The 14,346-nt window shown below is 35.9% G+C and overlaps 1 protein-coding gene across 4 annotated transcripts in view; it reads right to left on the bottom strand.

Moving 5' to 3' along the window:
• Positions 1–11,167: 11,167 nt before the first annotated feature.
• Positions 11,168–14,346, bottom strand: part of FGFR2 (fibroblast growth factor receptor 2) — a 127,332-nt gene continuing 124,153 nt past the window's right edge. For all 4 annotated transcript variants that reach the window (XM_081328966.1, XM_081328964.1, XM_081328965.1 and 1 more), the window contains one exon: positions 11,168–13,474. In XM_081328966.1, coding sequence (XP_081185092.1) covers positions 13,310–13,474 — 165 coding nt within the window. In that variant the 3' untranslated portion in view covers positions 11,168–13,309. The remainder of the gene's footprint in view (positions 13,475–14,346) is intronic.

The raw sequence follows: 14,346 nt of genomic DNA on the forward strand, positions 1-14,346 counted from the left end.
AAGATACTGGAGTGGTTTGCCATTTCCTTCTCCAGTGGATCACGTTTTGTCAGAACTCTCTGCTATGACCTGTCCGTCTTGGGTGGCCCTGCACGGCATAGCTCATAGCTTCATTGAATTACGCAAGCCCCTTCGCCACGACAAGGCAGTAATCCATGAAGGGGAATACAGTATTATACAGTATTAACATACAACATTAACTTTGTGAACTCTAAAGCTTCCTCCTTCCTTTATTATTCAAGATGGACAGTGATTAATATTTATATGTTACATATGTAAGGGTGTAGGTCTATTCATATGTTGTTTATGTTTAAATATGTGTTATGTATGTGTACACTTGAGAGCAAGCAACTAAATTTCATTTTTAATATGTGCCATTGTGGCCCCAGTAAAAAAAAATGACTAGAAAGGTCTGTCTGTCTGTCTCTGTCTGTCTGTCTGTCTGTCTGTCTGTCTGTCTGTCTGTCTGTCTATCTATCTATCTATCTATCTATCTATCTATCTATCTATCTATCTATCTATCTAATCATCTATCTACTCTCAAAGCATCCAAAGATTCTTGGAGAAATTGAGATGCTGGATGCAACTGCAATTTTGCCCTAGAGCACACAGAACTTTTTCTAAAGGTTTGAAGAGAAAGGAAAAGAAAGGATAGCTTTGCAAGTAAGAAGGAAGGACTAAAAAAGGCAAAGAGGATGGCTGAGAAAAGAAAACAGAGAAAGAATTTGGCCGAGTGATCAGAAGAGACTATTGAAAGTAGGACGGTGACAGAAATTCCAGGATTGTATGCAACATTCTTAATTTTCAGCAGCGTGCATTTATGCCATACATCACAATTTATTTCTCAGGTGTTGCGTAAGTTGAAAATAAACTTTGTAAATTTAAAAGTAGGCTAACGTACAGTATATTGAGTAATGAAATTTTAGAAGTTATTGGGTAAAGTGAAAACTTAATTAAAACCAATGGCTGTGGAAAGTATGTCCAGATAAATTATGATATTTAACATATTAACATGTCCCTAAACACAGGTATAAGGATGAAAAAGACTTTATGTCTAAAATGCCACTCGCCTCTAATGGCAGAGTGCTCAGAGTAGGTACCATCACAGAAAAGAAATAATTCAGGCTGAAGTCAAAGGGTGATGACACAGATTTGCAGAGTTCTGTAGGGAAAGAATCCTCATAGCTATTCTGGTTTCACATTGTTGAAGCAAGATATTTGATAATAACAAAACCTTACAGAAGGTCCAATAACCAATCAACCAATGCAGTTCTTTCAACTATAGTGTCATGTGTCAATGGCTAGCCCGGTGTTTTTCAAACTTGGCAGATCCCAGAAGTTTAGGAGCTGATATCTAAAAGCTGCCAAGTTTGTAGAACACTGGGCTAAACAAACAGTGAATTGCTGTAAAAGGTACCAAACATGTTTTACTATTAACAAACTATGAATACTCAGGAAAGGCCAAACCACACATACAGACCATGATGGTTTTATGAGCATCCATAGCCACATTTTCTTTCATATAAGAAAACAACAACATTTGAGACTAATAAACTGTTTTCTACTTTTGGGAATCACCTCTGCCTTATAATGAACTACAAATTAAGATAACTCTTAAGCGGTAGTAATAATTGTCTGATAATGCACTTGCCTTTAAAACATTTCTCAGCACTCAGAAGAGAGAGCTGTGAGCAAATATTTTAAATAAAAAGCTACTATTGCTTGGCTTCAGTTTATTCACATATACTGTACACTGAAGAGTGCTTTCTTATAGGTATCAACAGTGCTTTTTTTGTAAAAGAAAAAGGTGCCGGAAGTCACACATGTCATACAACCCGCCTTGCCTACCCTACAAGGTTCCATCCAAAAAAGGTGCCGGAACTCCGTTCTGAGCGTTCTATGAGGAAAAAAGCCCTGGGTATCAATGTACTTTATAAGTCAAATAAGTTCTCTGTAAGGCACTGTAGCAATGTTTACTGATTAGTATGGTTAAATAACCTGATCCAAATTACCAGCTGATTCAGAAACAGAGTTTTCAGGATGAGGATTGAGGTTGCGTAAGGTGAGGCTAGATAAGTAAAGAAGCGAGACACAGAGCAGATAAGGTACAAACAAAAAACGATGCATTAGACAGAGACTTATAGTTTGATGTTGGTAAAAACAAATGACAAATTGTGGAGACAAAGCAGCAAGCACAGCTGGAGTTCAGGTCAATAAATCAAAATCATGAAGTTGTATTTTTAAGTCAATGAATGATGGGCAACTATGTGTGAAAGCCAAATCTATGGCGGAACAGATGATGAAGATCTTGATAAGAGGCAAGGCTAGGGCAGTTGAGATTTAATTTGTAGATAATAGAAAATTACCAGATCTCTCCATAGATTTTGACCACAAAAACTACAGTTCAAAGCATTAAATAAGTGAATGTTTTTCAGCGTTTGATAAGGGAGCATGTTTTACCAAAAAAACCTTACAGTAAAAATCAAAACAAGTTCCGCAAAGCAAAAGGAAACTCCAAAGAATGTGTTATGTATTAAACAAAGTCAGTTGCTAACATGCAAAGAAGCCATAACAATCTTGTTAGAAAATATAATACAAACCATTGGATGAAATAATTATGGTAGGGAAAAGCAATGAGAAGCCAAATGAGTAGTAATTTGATTTTGCATAATTTTATCATGAAACGGGAAAGACAATCCATATTGTCTACTTAATCCATAATAGAAATCTTAGCGACAGATGAATGAACTTGATGAAAATTGAAGCCAATAAATGTAAATAAATAAATAAATAAATTTGAAAGGAATCAGTCCAGAAATCTTTAGCAAGAAGTTTAAAGTGCAGGAGAGAATTGCAAAGAAAAAGAAAGGTTAAGTTATGAATGTATTCTGAGTTTAGATGAGGCCTGTTCTATTACAATGATAGCCATAACTTTCTTGGCTTCTGATCGAGCTTTCTCCTATCACGGTATTTGCTTCTTTTAGGAGACTTGGTTAATAACTTCTTTGAAGCAAAAAGGTGCAAAAAGAGTTTTCCCCTGTTTTACTTGGTCTGGCATATTTTTTCCAAGATCATCAGCATCCAAAACATCCATCAGTGACATCCATCTGCAGCTTCTTTCCTGCATTGATCCACCATCTTGAATCATGTTTTCGTTCTATCAGCAGATATATTTTCAGCCTTTTTCATACTAGGAACTAAGGCATATGCTTGCTTCAATCTTATTCCATTTCTATCGTTTCTTTGAAAATGGCCTTGAGCAATGCAAGGACAGGTACCTTGGGGTGAATGCACCAGTTCAAGACTGGAGTGAAGTATCCATAGAGTGAAAATAATAATAGTAATGGATTTCCTTTTTTAATTCTAAATTTTTCTTTCTTTTATTTTACAACTATGGAGGCTTATTTCCTTTTTAGTAAATAAAACATAAGTAAATTTCTTGCTGCCAGGTGTCTCTAGGCTTCTTTGGCAGCCTGATGTTTGTTATCCCTCCTTTACTTCAGATTTCAGACAAAAATAGTTATCTATTCCTTTGCCAAACACACATAACATGTAGATAAAGAAAGAGATTTCCACAAATGAAAATAGAGAATACTGTTGCAATCACAACCATAAAAGTCATGTTTGGAGGGGGAAAAGACACACACACACACACACAGAGAGAGAGAGAGAGAGAGAGAGAGAGAGAGAGAGAGAGAGAGAGAGAGAGAGAGAGAGAGAGAGAGAGAGAGAGAGAGAGAGAGAAGACATTGAGGGATGACATGATAGCAGTATTCCTATATTTGAAGGGCTGCCAAAAAGAAGAGGGGATCAACTTATTTTCCAAAGCACCAGAAGGCAAGACAAGAAACAATGGACGGAAACTAATCAAAGAAAGAAGCAACCTGGAATTAAGGAGAAACTTCCTAACAGTGAGAACAATTTACCAGTGGAACAACTCGCATTCAGAAGTTGTGGGCGCTTCATCACTGGAGGTTTTTAAGAAGAGACTGGATAGCCACTTGTCTCAAATTGCATAGGGTGTCCTGCTTGAGCAGGGGGTTGGGTTAGATGACCTCCGAGGTCTCTTCCAGCTCTATTCTGATTTATTGAAGGAATAAAATTATTTTCATACATACAGTAGGCATGTGGCATTGCAAAACCTGTAAAATATCATCTCAGAAGGACTTAAAGGAAATCTGTCATGGGAATGAATTGCTGCTTTGTAAAATCTAAATATTTTGTATCAGATTTACTGCTGAAAAGAGCATAATGGAATCTGTCGAGTGAACATTAGTGTCTGACTATGCCAGTCTGATCTAGGCATGTTCTCTGCCTTCAGGTCTCTGGTTAGCCCATCTGCTGCTATTCTATTGGCTCCCAAAACAACTGGGTTGCATATCTTTTAAAATTGCAGAGTCATGCTGGAATAATTGTAAGCAATATAACTCTATGGCCTTTATGAGTTTAGTGCAGGTTTTAAATATCAAAACGTTGGAAAGATAAAATCAATATTTCCACATATTGCCTACCAAACAGAGCTTTGAGGACCTGAATATCAGCACATTTCTTTGATTACTTGTTTATTAAATTTATATGCCACCCATCTCATTATGAAGCGATTCTAGGCGGCTTAGAATGCTTGTAAAAGCAAAAGTACAAAATATTAAAACATTAAGTATTAATGTTTGTATATATAAAGTCCCATATATCTCAAATCAATAAATATTCTAGGAAATGTAAATGTTGACAATAAATGGCATATTGCCTCATTGGGAGGAGGGAGGGAGGGAAGGAGAGAGAGAGAGAGAGAGAGAGTCATAATTAAAATGGTGCTTTTGACTCAGCTGTTTTTGAGATTCTGATATTCATTTATTTTTGAAATGGTGTTCGGCTTGGATTATATTGGTTTGCAGAAAGCAGAGTTCCAGAAACAGCCAAGAATATTAGTGAGCTCTTTCTCATGGCTATTGTAATGTGCTGGCATAAATTGTTCTGTTGCATTATGCATATATTATTCTGCCTTAATAATAAGGTGTCATCCTGCGTTAATAATGAAAATGGTATCATCCTTCCCATTTTGATATTGGGACAATTAATTAATTAATTAATTTATTTATTAAATTTAAATATTTAAATTTAAATTATTAAATTTATTAAATTAAGAAGAATAATTGGTGGGTATCATGATGTTGACTGTACGTGGGTGTCTGGGATGAAACAATGAGGAAGGGGGACAACTTTTATGCCACTGTATATGTTTATACAATTCAAAATTGTGGATAATACTTTTACACAGCAGGAAGGAAACCCCTTAGCCTAATACTGCCATGTCATCACCCTGGCATCTAATGCCATCCATGAGTGATTCAAATTCAATCATTCAGTAAATGTTATGGATTTTTCTTGTACATCATGACCAGCAATTATTGTAAGTGTCAAGTTGGCTTAACCCTTCCCACATGTAAAAACATGTTCATATATGCTTAAATATATATTCCACAAGTGGACAAACCTTTTGAGCTGAAAGCACATTTAGAATTTTAAGGACACAAGTTAGAATAGCTGCCATGTGAGAGACGTGCCTACTCATAAAATACTTTGCTTTGCAGCATGCCAGACAGATTTGCTTGTTGACAGCAGCCTTCCTGCCACTAATCTTGTATGAACAATTCCTTATACAATTGTGTCTACATGCTTGCTCACCAGGTCTGAGTGTGCCTTGGCATACACTAATATGTGAGGGTTATGAAGTTCAAAAGAACAATGGCCAGTATTCATATAGTGGATAAATTGGAGTTTGGTAGATTTTTCCTCAGTTTTATTGCCCACATCTGAGTCAGCCAGAGTAGCCTGGCAATTAGATAGACCTCTATCTGGGTTGGAGAGAGAAATTACCCTTTCAGATTTGCTATGCTATTAGGTGACAAAAACATTTTGCAAAAGAAACTCTGCAGAATATCACTATAGTACCTGTTGCTTTTCAATAGAATTCTTGTTCATAATCCAGCAACTAGAATAATGCAAGTTTCAGTGTAGCATCATCAACTTGCTGATGGTCTAACTTATTTTTCCTTCTTCCATGGTCCATCATATCAAAAAAAGTGTTATGTATTCCTGCAAAAATCAAAGTTATAGGACTATCCTTGCCATCCACCAGAATGTTAAACAACTCACCATGCGTAGTATAAACCCTCTTTCTAGCTGTGGGGACTTCACAGAAGTTAGCTTCCAAGGAACTAGGCAAATAGTTCCAAACCCTCGAATTCAAAATTTACTTCCTAGTTCACCATCAATTCTGAAAAGACATTACAGTCAGCAAGCATGAGGAAAATGAAATAGATTGTACCTATTCTTTTGTTTTCGTTGTTTATGAATTTATTTAAAAGACTTCCACCTGCATCAAAAAGAGTCACTATGAGATTTAAAACTCAACTCAAACACAGTGCAAAAACTGAGAAATCTTTAAACTACCAAAGATAATAGATTGGAGGGGGAAAGCTATTGAGATGAATGTTGGTGGTAAAAATTTTCCAGATCTGTTGAAGTGACATTCCTATTCCTTTATAGATCCCAAACTAAAGCCATTCCATAGGCATAGCATCATCTCTGACAGAAATTTGCCCTGTCTACATTCATTACCCTTGAAAGAGAACATGGTCTCCACCATCTAGAAACTGAATGATACTGCCACACATAGTGTGATGCTACCTTTAGTAAAGAATAAGATGGCTTTCCTGTTTTCAATGGGGTTGCTGACAGGGGGAAAAAATCTGCCTTTTTAAATTTGGCTTAATTGTATCTTTTACTTATTTCCTTCTCAAATGCTGGAATTTATCCTTCAGAGTTAAATCCCCTCATACTTTTCTAAACCCACAATTTGTTTGAGAGAAATATGATTATTTTTTGATCCATATCTCATTTATTGTGGGGATATTTGAGTACTGCCTTACATTATTTGGAAGTAAATTAAAATTGAGCTTTGTTAGTCAAGCATCCTGTTGTTAGTTACAAGAAAGTTATTTCTGAATTTCATTTTACTGTTGGAATTTTGTGGAACATGTCCTGGCTGACCATTAATACAAACAATTTTATGAGGTGGGTTTTATATTTAGTTATTGGTTCTAAAATGGTTTTATTGTTACTGAAGTTTCTGACCATCTGAAATTCCATCAATGGACAGAAAACTTGCAAACTGGGAAAGACATCATGGTTGTTAAGTGAATCATTACCACATAGTCATTAAAGGAATATAGCTTCCCCATTGACTTTGCTTTGCTTGTCAGAAGCTAGCTGAGAAGGTCACAAATGGCCACCTTCACATAACATCACGTGACCCTAAGGTTCTGCTATCATTATAAATACATGCCAGATCCAAACACCCACATTCTGATCACGTGGGGACGCTGTGATGTTCATAAGAATGAGGAGAGGTTGTAACCCCCCTTTTTAATGTTGTTGTAACTTTGAATAGTCACTAAATGAACAGTTGTAAGTTGAGGGTTGCCTGTGAAAGAGTGGGCTGGTACCAAAATCTGTTTTATGTCAAATATGAAGTAACATGTACATTATTGCTCAAAGAAGGTGCTTAGTTGCCTGGTTGTTTTTTTCCAGAAAACATGTAGACAACATTATATTTCCCTCTTTTACCAAATCAAATAAATTTGAAGAAGAAGAAAAGAAAAAAAAGAAAAGGGGAAAGGGGGAAGGGGAAGGGGACGGGAGGGAGTGGATAGAAGAGAAAAGAAAGAAAAGGAAAGAAAAGAAGAAAAAAAGGAAAGGAAAGGAAAGGAAAGAAGGAAAGGAAAGGAAAGGAAAGGAAAGGAAAGGAAAGGAAAGGAAAGGAAAGGAAAGGAAAGGAAAGGAAAGGAAAGGAAAGGAAAGGAAATTAAAGGAAAGGAAAGGAAAGGAAAGGAAAGGAAAGGAAAGGGAAGGGAAGGAAAGGAAAGGAAAGGAAAGGAAAGGAAAGGAAAGGAAAGGAAAGGAAAGGAAAGGAAAGGAAAGGAAATTAAAGGAAAGGAAAGGAAAGGAAATTAAAGGAAAGGAAAGGAAAGGAAAGGAAAGGAAAGGAAAGGAAAGGGAAGGAAAGGAAAGGAAATTAAAGGAAAGGAAAGGAAAGGAAAGGAAAGGAAAGGAAAGGAAAGGAAAGGAAAGGAAAGGAAAGGAAAGGAAAGGAAAGGAAAGGGAAGGGAAGGGAAGGAAAGGAAAGGAAAGGAAAGGAAAGGAAAGGAAAGGAAAGGAAATTAAAGGAAAGGAAAGGAAAGGAAAGGAAAGGAAAGGAAATTAAAGGAAAGGAAAGGAAAGGAAAGGAAAGGAAAGGAAAGGAAAGGAAAGGAAAGGAAAGGAAAGGAAAGGAAATTAAAGGAAAGGAAAGGAAAGGAAAGGAAAGGAAAGGAAAGGAAAGGAAAGGAAAGGAAAGGAAAGGAAAGGAAAGGAAATTAAAGGAAAGGAAAGGAAAGGAAAGGAAAGGAAAGGGAAGGGAAGGGAAGGAAAGGAAAGGAAAGGAAAGGAAAGGAAAGGAAAGGAAAGGAAAGGAAAGGAAAGGAAATTAAAGGAAAGGAAAGGAAAGGAAAGGAAAGGAAAGGAAAGGAAATTAAAGGAAAGGAAAGGAAAGGAAAGGAAAGGAAAGGAAAGGAAAGGAAAGGAAAGGAAAGAAAAGGAAAGGAAAGGAAAGGAGCTAGTGTTGGCTCCACAACAAGAAAGTGAAATATGCTTTCATTAGGCAGCAGTTCTGGAATACATATATTTTCATTCTTTCAAACCATCATGGGGAAGAAAGGTTATTTTTTTTAAATACTTAGAAGAATACCCCAAAGTCCCTTTAAAGGAAATAAAAACTCTTCCTTTTGCACTTCACTTTTTGCAGTATCACCACCTTCTCTTCTTTCTTCATTTTTATCCAAGAACTGTGGTAACAGTAATAGTTCAGTCATATTAAATTTCTCTGTTGCTTTATTTAGCTTTCTAAGGGCTCCACATTTAAAACTTATCAAACCAACAATCAACTATCCTCTCCTACTTTCTTCTCAGTTACAGCACATTTACGCCAGGTATGTAGTAGATCTGGCCAAACTCTGCTGTGTTTTTTAAAATAGGCAGAGATGAATTTGGACATCAGTTTTGTGAATGAGTTGGCCTGTCACTGAGTAGAGAAATAATCTTTATAAACAAGCTACATATTCCATTCTTTCTATTTTCAAGGATGTCCCTTTTTAAAGTGTTGCCTTCAAAGCTAATGGTAGACATTGTCAGTCCAGACAGTTTATGTGTAATTAAACACAGTAAAGAGTTAATACTGTACAATCAATTGTAGACACCACTGGCAGAACATCTTTCAGCCAATTAATAAATTAAGAAAAAAAGAAAAGGAGAGATGGGGATTTTTTTGGCCACTTATTATTTGTTAAATTTATAGTGGCTTTTCTCTAACATGTCAAAGTGGCCAGCTTATTATTTATTTATATCCTAGCTTTATTATTTTTACAAATAACTCAAAGGCAGCAAACATAGCCAACATACTTTCCTCCTAGTATCCCCACAACAGCAACTTTACAAAGTAGGCTGGGCTGAGTGACTGGCCCAAAGTCCCCCAGCTAAGGTGGGCTAAAGTGGTCTTTTGCTTTCTAGCTTGGTGCCTTAACCACTAGACCAAACTGATTTTTCATCCAATCCCTCTGAAATATTTTCTAAGATAGCTTGGGGAGAGAGAGGGAGATAGATAGAGGGAGAGGGAGAGGCAGAGGGGGAGGGAAAGGTCTAAAGTCACCCTATTGGAGCAATTTCCCAGTACAGTATCAAAACCACTGCACCATACATTCAGTGTTCACCCATATCAATATTGGAAATAGAATGATCAGCAGCAGGAATTCAAGGATGCAACTCTTGAGATGATTGTTTTATTACCAATATCAGAAAACTCTTTAGAAAGAAGAAAAACAGTTGAATTGTTTCAATCTTTGTTCTTTGTTCGATTGTTTTTCTTTTCCTTTCTCCCTCTCTCTCCTAAATCCAGAAATAGTGCTGAGTGTTCTCACCATTGCTTTTTCCTTGTTAACTGTGGCTATGTATAAACTATCCTAGTTATAAATTAGCCTTTTGTGGGGGTAGCAATCTACCTGGAAAACAAGCTGTGCTTTAAAAGTACATCTCTCAACCAGATCTGTTCCCAGGATCAAGATAGTGCTAGATCATCTGACAGCCTTGAGTAAATTTACTCCAACACCAGTGTGGTCATCTCATGGGCTGGCATTGAGCTCACATTCCCAAGTGTAATATTTACTTTCCCGTTTATACATCTCTGTGGCAACAGAGTCTGTGGAAGGAGTACTATATTCTACTGAATATAGATCTAAAATATTAAACTATGCCAGAAATAAATGTCTAGACAAAAAAGTCCATCTCGGTCACTGGCTTCTCCCAAATGTAAAAGTGGCTCTTGCCAGCTTAAAGTCTTTCTTTTAAGATTTCTCTTTTTCTTTTAATGCCACTGCACTCTCCAAAAGTAAGGGCATCTGTGAAAACACCTTCCAGCTCCTTCACGAGTCCATCAACATAAAATAATAATAGCCATTTCTCTAGTAACATGGTATAAAATATCACATCACATATAGCACTTAAGACATCGTTGTATTATTTTGATACAGCATGCCAAATAAAGCTTGGTTTTGCCAATGTCATTTTTATTACATCAATTTCCATAACCAATTAATTTCCTTATGCAAAAGTCACCAAAATAGCTTGCCAACAACCAGCAATCTGCTTAATGTGTCCACCAGCTTTTAACATTCTAAGCAATTAACCAATAACTATGGGTAACAAAATATCATAGATTAATCAGGGAGTAGACATATTCTGGGAAAAGTGGATTCCCCTTTCCCTAAATTTTCTTTTACATTTCTGTGAAGTAGTCTCAAAAAAGAATAATTTATAGAAATTGTATGTGTGGTGGAACTTTAAGATTGCTATTGTAGTTAGTAAATATTCTGCACAAGAAAAGGCTTGGAAACATTACAAGAATGCCAAATTTAGCCACCGTGTAGCAAGCCACTAGAGAAAGGACATGTTAAATCACCTTTCTCATGATTCAGGTGTCCAGTGAAGATATCTACCAGACACCATAAATGGACTTGCTGATGCAATCTAACATAGTTTGGAATTTATTTGTGCATCACATAAAATAATCCATTATGTGGAAACTTTAAAATCACTGTGTAAAATAAAAATAAAAATTTATTTTGTATCATTAACATTGTCTGTGGAAAACTTCTAATTGTTAGTACAAAAGAAAATAACCTTTTCATGTACCTCTGTCCCTCTCTTGTTAAACAAGTCAGCTTAAACTGCATTCATATTGCATGGTTACACCAATCTAAAATTGTGTCAAGTGTGAAAATGTTTTTAATTCTGAAGAGCATGTTACAGGAATGTAATATTTCTGGCCAGGCATTAATGTTTAAGACTGGGTAAGTGGAATTATTTGTGATGATTTGTAATAAATAGATATAAAGTAACCATCCAGATATTCCAATGAAGTTCCATAATTATTGCCATTTGCTACTTTCTCAATATATATAAATGGGATATAAATGGGATTAAAATAAAATAAATAAAAAAAATTAGTAACTTTAATACAGCCAGAAAGCAGAGCTAGATATTTAGTACAGATTGGACTCAATTTACAACAGTTCATTTAGTGACATTCGAGCTTACAATAGCACTGAAAAAAGTGACTTATGACAATTTTTCACACTTATGACCGTTGCAACATCCCCATAATCACATGATCAAAATTCAGATGTTTGGCAACTGACTCCTGTTTATGATAATCGCAGTGTCCTGGGATCATGTGATCACATTTTGTGACCTTCTGACAAGCAAAGTCAATGGGGAAGCCAGATTTATTTAACAACTGTGTTACTAACTTAACAACTGCAGTGATCCACTTAACAACTGTGGCAAGAATGGTAGTAAAATGGACCAAAATTCACTTAACAACTGTCTCACTTAGCAATATAAATTCTGGGCTCAATTGTGGTTGTAAGTTGAGGACTACTGGTGGTTTCTAGTCAAATGAACGACTGGGACACTTTAAAAATTGTAGCACAGTTTAGACAAATTACAATACATTCCTATTTTAAGTATGTCTAAAATTTGTTCAGTGCTTGTTTGTGTTCATCCCATTAAACAATTTCTTAGATATAAATTGGGAAAAACTGGAGAAATATGCTTTTCTAAATGGCTATGTTGCTGCCTTGTTCTTTAGGAGTTAGGACATAGGAGTTGCAATCTTGAAGTGTAACAATGCAAGAACTGAAGAGAGAGTAAGAAAAAAGATACTTTGTTGATAAAGGACACATTTTTATTTTTGAGAGTTTTGATTTTAGTTAAAGCAACAGCCTCTCATTCAACGTTTGAAACCCAAGTTAATCAGAAATTTAATTTCCAAAATTAGTTATATACTGTAAATATTTCTCTCTTTTTTAAAAAAATTGACAACTAGTAACTTTTGAGCAATATATCTACTAGTTCTTTGTGCTGTCTGCATAGAAATGCCATTTAAATTACAACATAACACAATCCTGTAAAAGATTAATTGTTTTGTACATTACCAATTAATTAATAAATTAATGATATACCATTTTCCCTGAAAGTAAAATATTTTTCACCTTTGGATTTGGGAGGAGGAGGAGGAGGAGGAGGAGGAGGAGGAGGAGGAGGAGGAGGAGGAGGAGGAGGATTGGAAAAAAAAAGCCTTATGCAAGAAGAGTAGTTACAAATAGCTGTTTCTTTTTTTAAAAGAAAGAAAGAAAGAAAGACTAATTTCCTTGAAGTGGGAGATGCATTTTTAAATCAATACAAAAAAATAATTCATTGTAAATATATAATATATATTTGTACATATTTGATTATATTTACATACATCCAGCACTTATATATTGCATTTGTGCTCTGTAAGTGTGTGTCAACATATATTTTCTCAAAATATTACAAAATAAACAAAGAAGGCTGGTCTGCAGTTTGCCCCAAGTCCAACTTGTCCATTGATTTTTAAAAAAGGCTGTTTTGGCTTCAAGGCCAAAGAGCTAACTTGCTAATGGGTGTCCACAAATGGCCTATAAAAATTCTTCTCTTCATAGTATTGACTGATGTTTCAAGCTACTGCTTTTTCCCCCCATAATTAGGCCACTTTTTTCCCAATTTTGGTTTTCTTTTGGTCCTTGTATTTCTTTATGTAAAACAAAATCTTGTGGATCTGAAGCAAGAGACTCTTTTTTCGCATGGTAGACAGATGCTCTGGTTTCATTCCTTTGTGGAACAGCAGAAGTTCTTTTCATGTTTTGATGCTTCCATTTATATGTTGGTACTTAGGCAGGCAAGGTTCATAAGACATTGGATCAGAAGAAAAAACAGAATCGTCGCCTGAAGAACAGGAACTCCTTGTATCCGGATAGCTAGGTGAGTACTGTTCTAGTGGTCCACTGAGATCTAGATATTCCTGAAATGCAAAGTAAACGAACAAGTCAATCTGTATTGCCTTAAGATGATACCATGCTTCATATACATTTAATAGACATGCACAAAGTAAAAACAAACAAGTTGAGACTTTTCAGATGAGTTACTGGTCACAAGTGCCTCCTCTTCTTTACCTTGTACATCCCCTTTATGAAAATTACTGGATGACCTTGAGATAATAATAATAATAATAATAATAATAATAATAATAATAATAATAATAATAATAATAATAATAATAATAATAATAATAATAATAATAGGTTGGAAGGGACCTTGGAGGTCATCTAGTCCAACCCCCTGCTCAGGCAGGAAACCCTATACCATTTCAGACAAATGGCTGGCCAGTCTCTTCTTAAAAACCTCCAGTGTTGGAGCATTCACCACTTCTGGAGGCAGGTTGTTCCACTGGTTAATTGTTCTAACTGTCAGGAAGTTTCTCCTTAGTTCTAGGTTGCTTCTCTCCTTGACTAGTTTCCATCCGTTGCTTCTTGTCCTGCTTTCAGGTGGTTTGGAGAATAACGTGACTCCCTCTTCTTTGTGGCAGCCCCTGAGATATTGGAACACTGCTATCATGTCACCCCTCACCCTTCTCTTCATTAAACTACACATACCCAATTCCATCTTATCTTATCCAGCTTATCTTGAGGCTTAGACCGGTAGAGACTACCTAAACCTACAGAAAGCTGCTTAAGCCCAAAAAGTCGGCTACGTGGGCTTTGCGAAAGTATTCACCATTAAGTTCAAATTATTTGGGAAGAAGAAAAGAAGGGGTATTTTCAAGAGATCTTTCTTCGCAGAATTCCCTCCTACAAAATGGGCTGTCAACTGCCACGCTGGTTAACTTTAAGTGAG

The sequence above is a fragment of the Vipera berus genome (genome assembly GCF_964194415.1).
Source record: "Vipera berus genome assembly, chromosome: 5".
Taxonomy (NCBI): Eukaryota; Metazoa; Chordata; class Lepidosauria; order Squamata; family Viperidae; genus Vipera; species Vipera berus.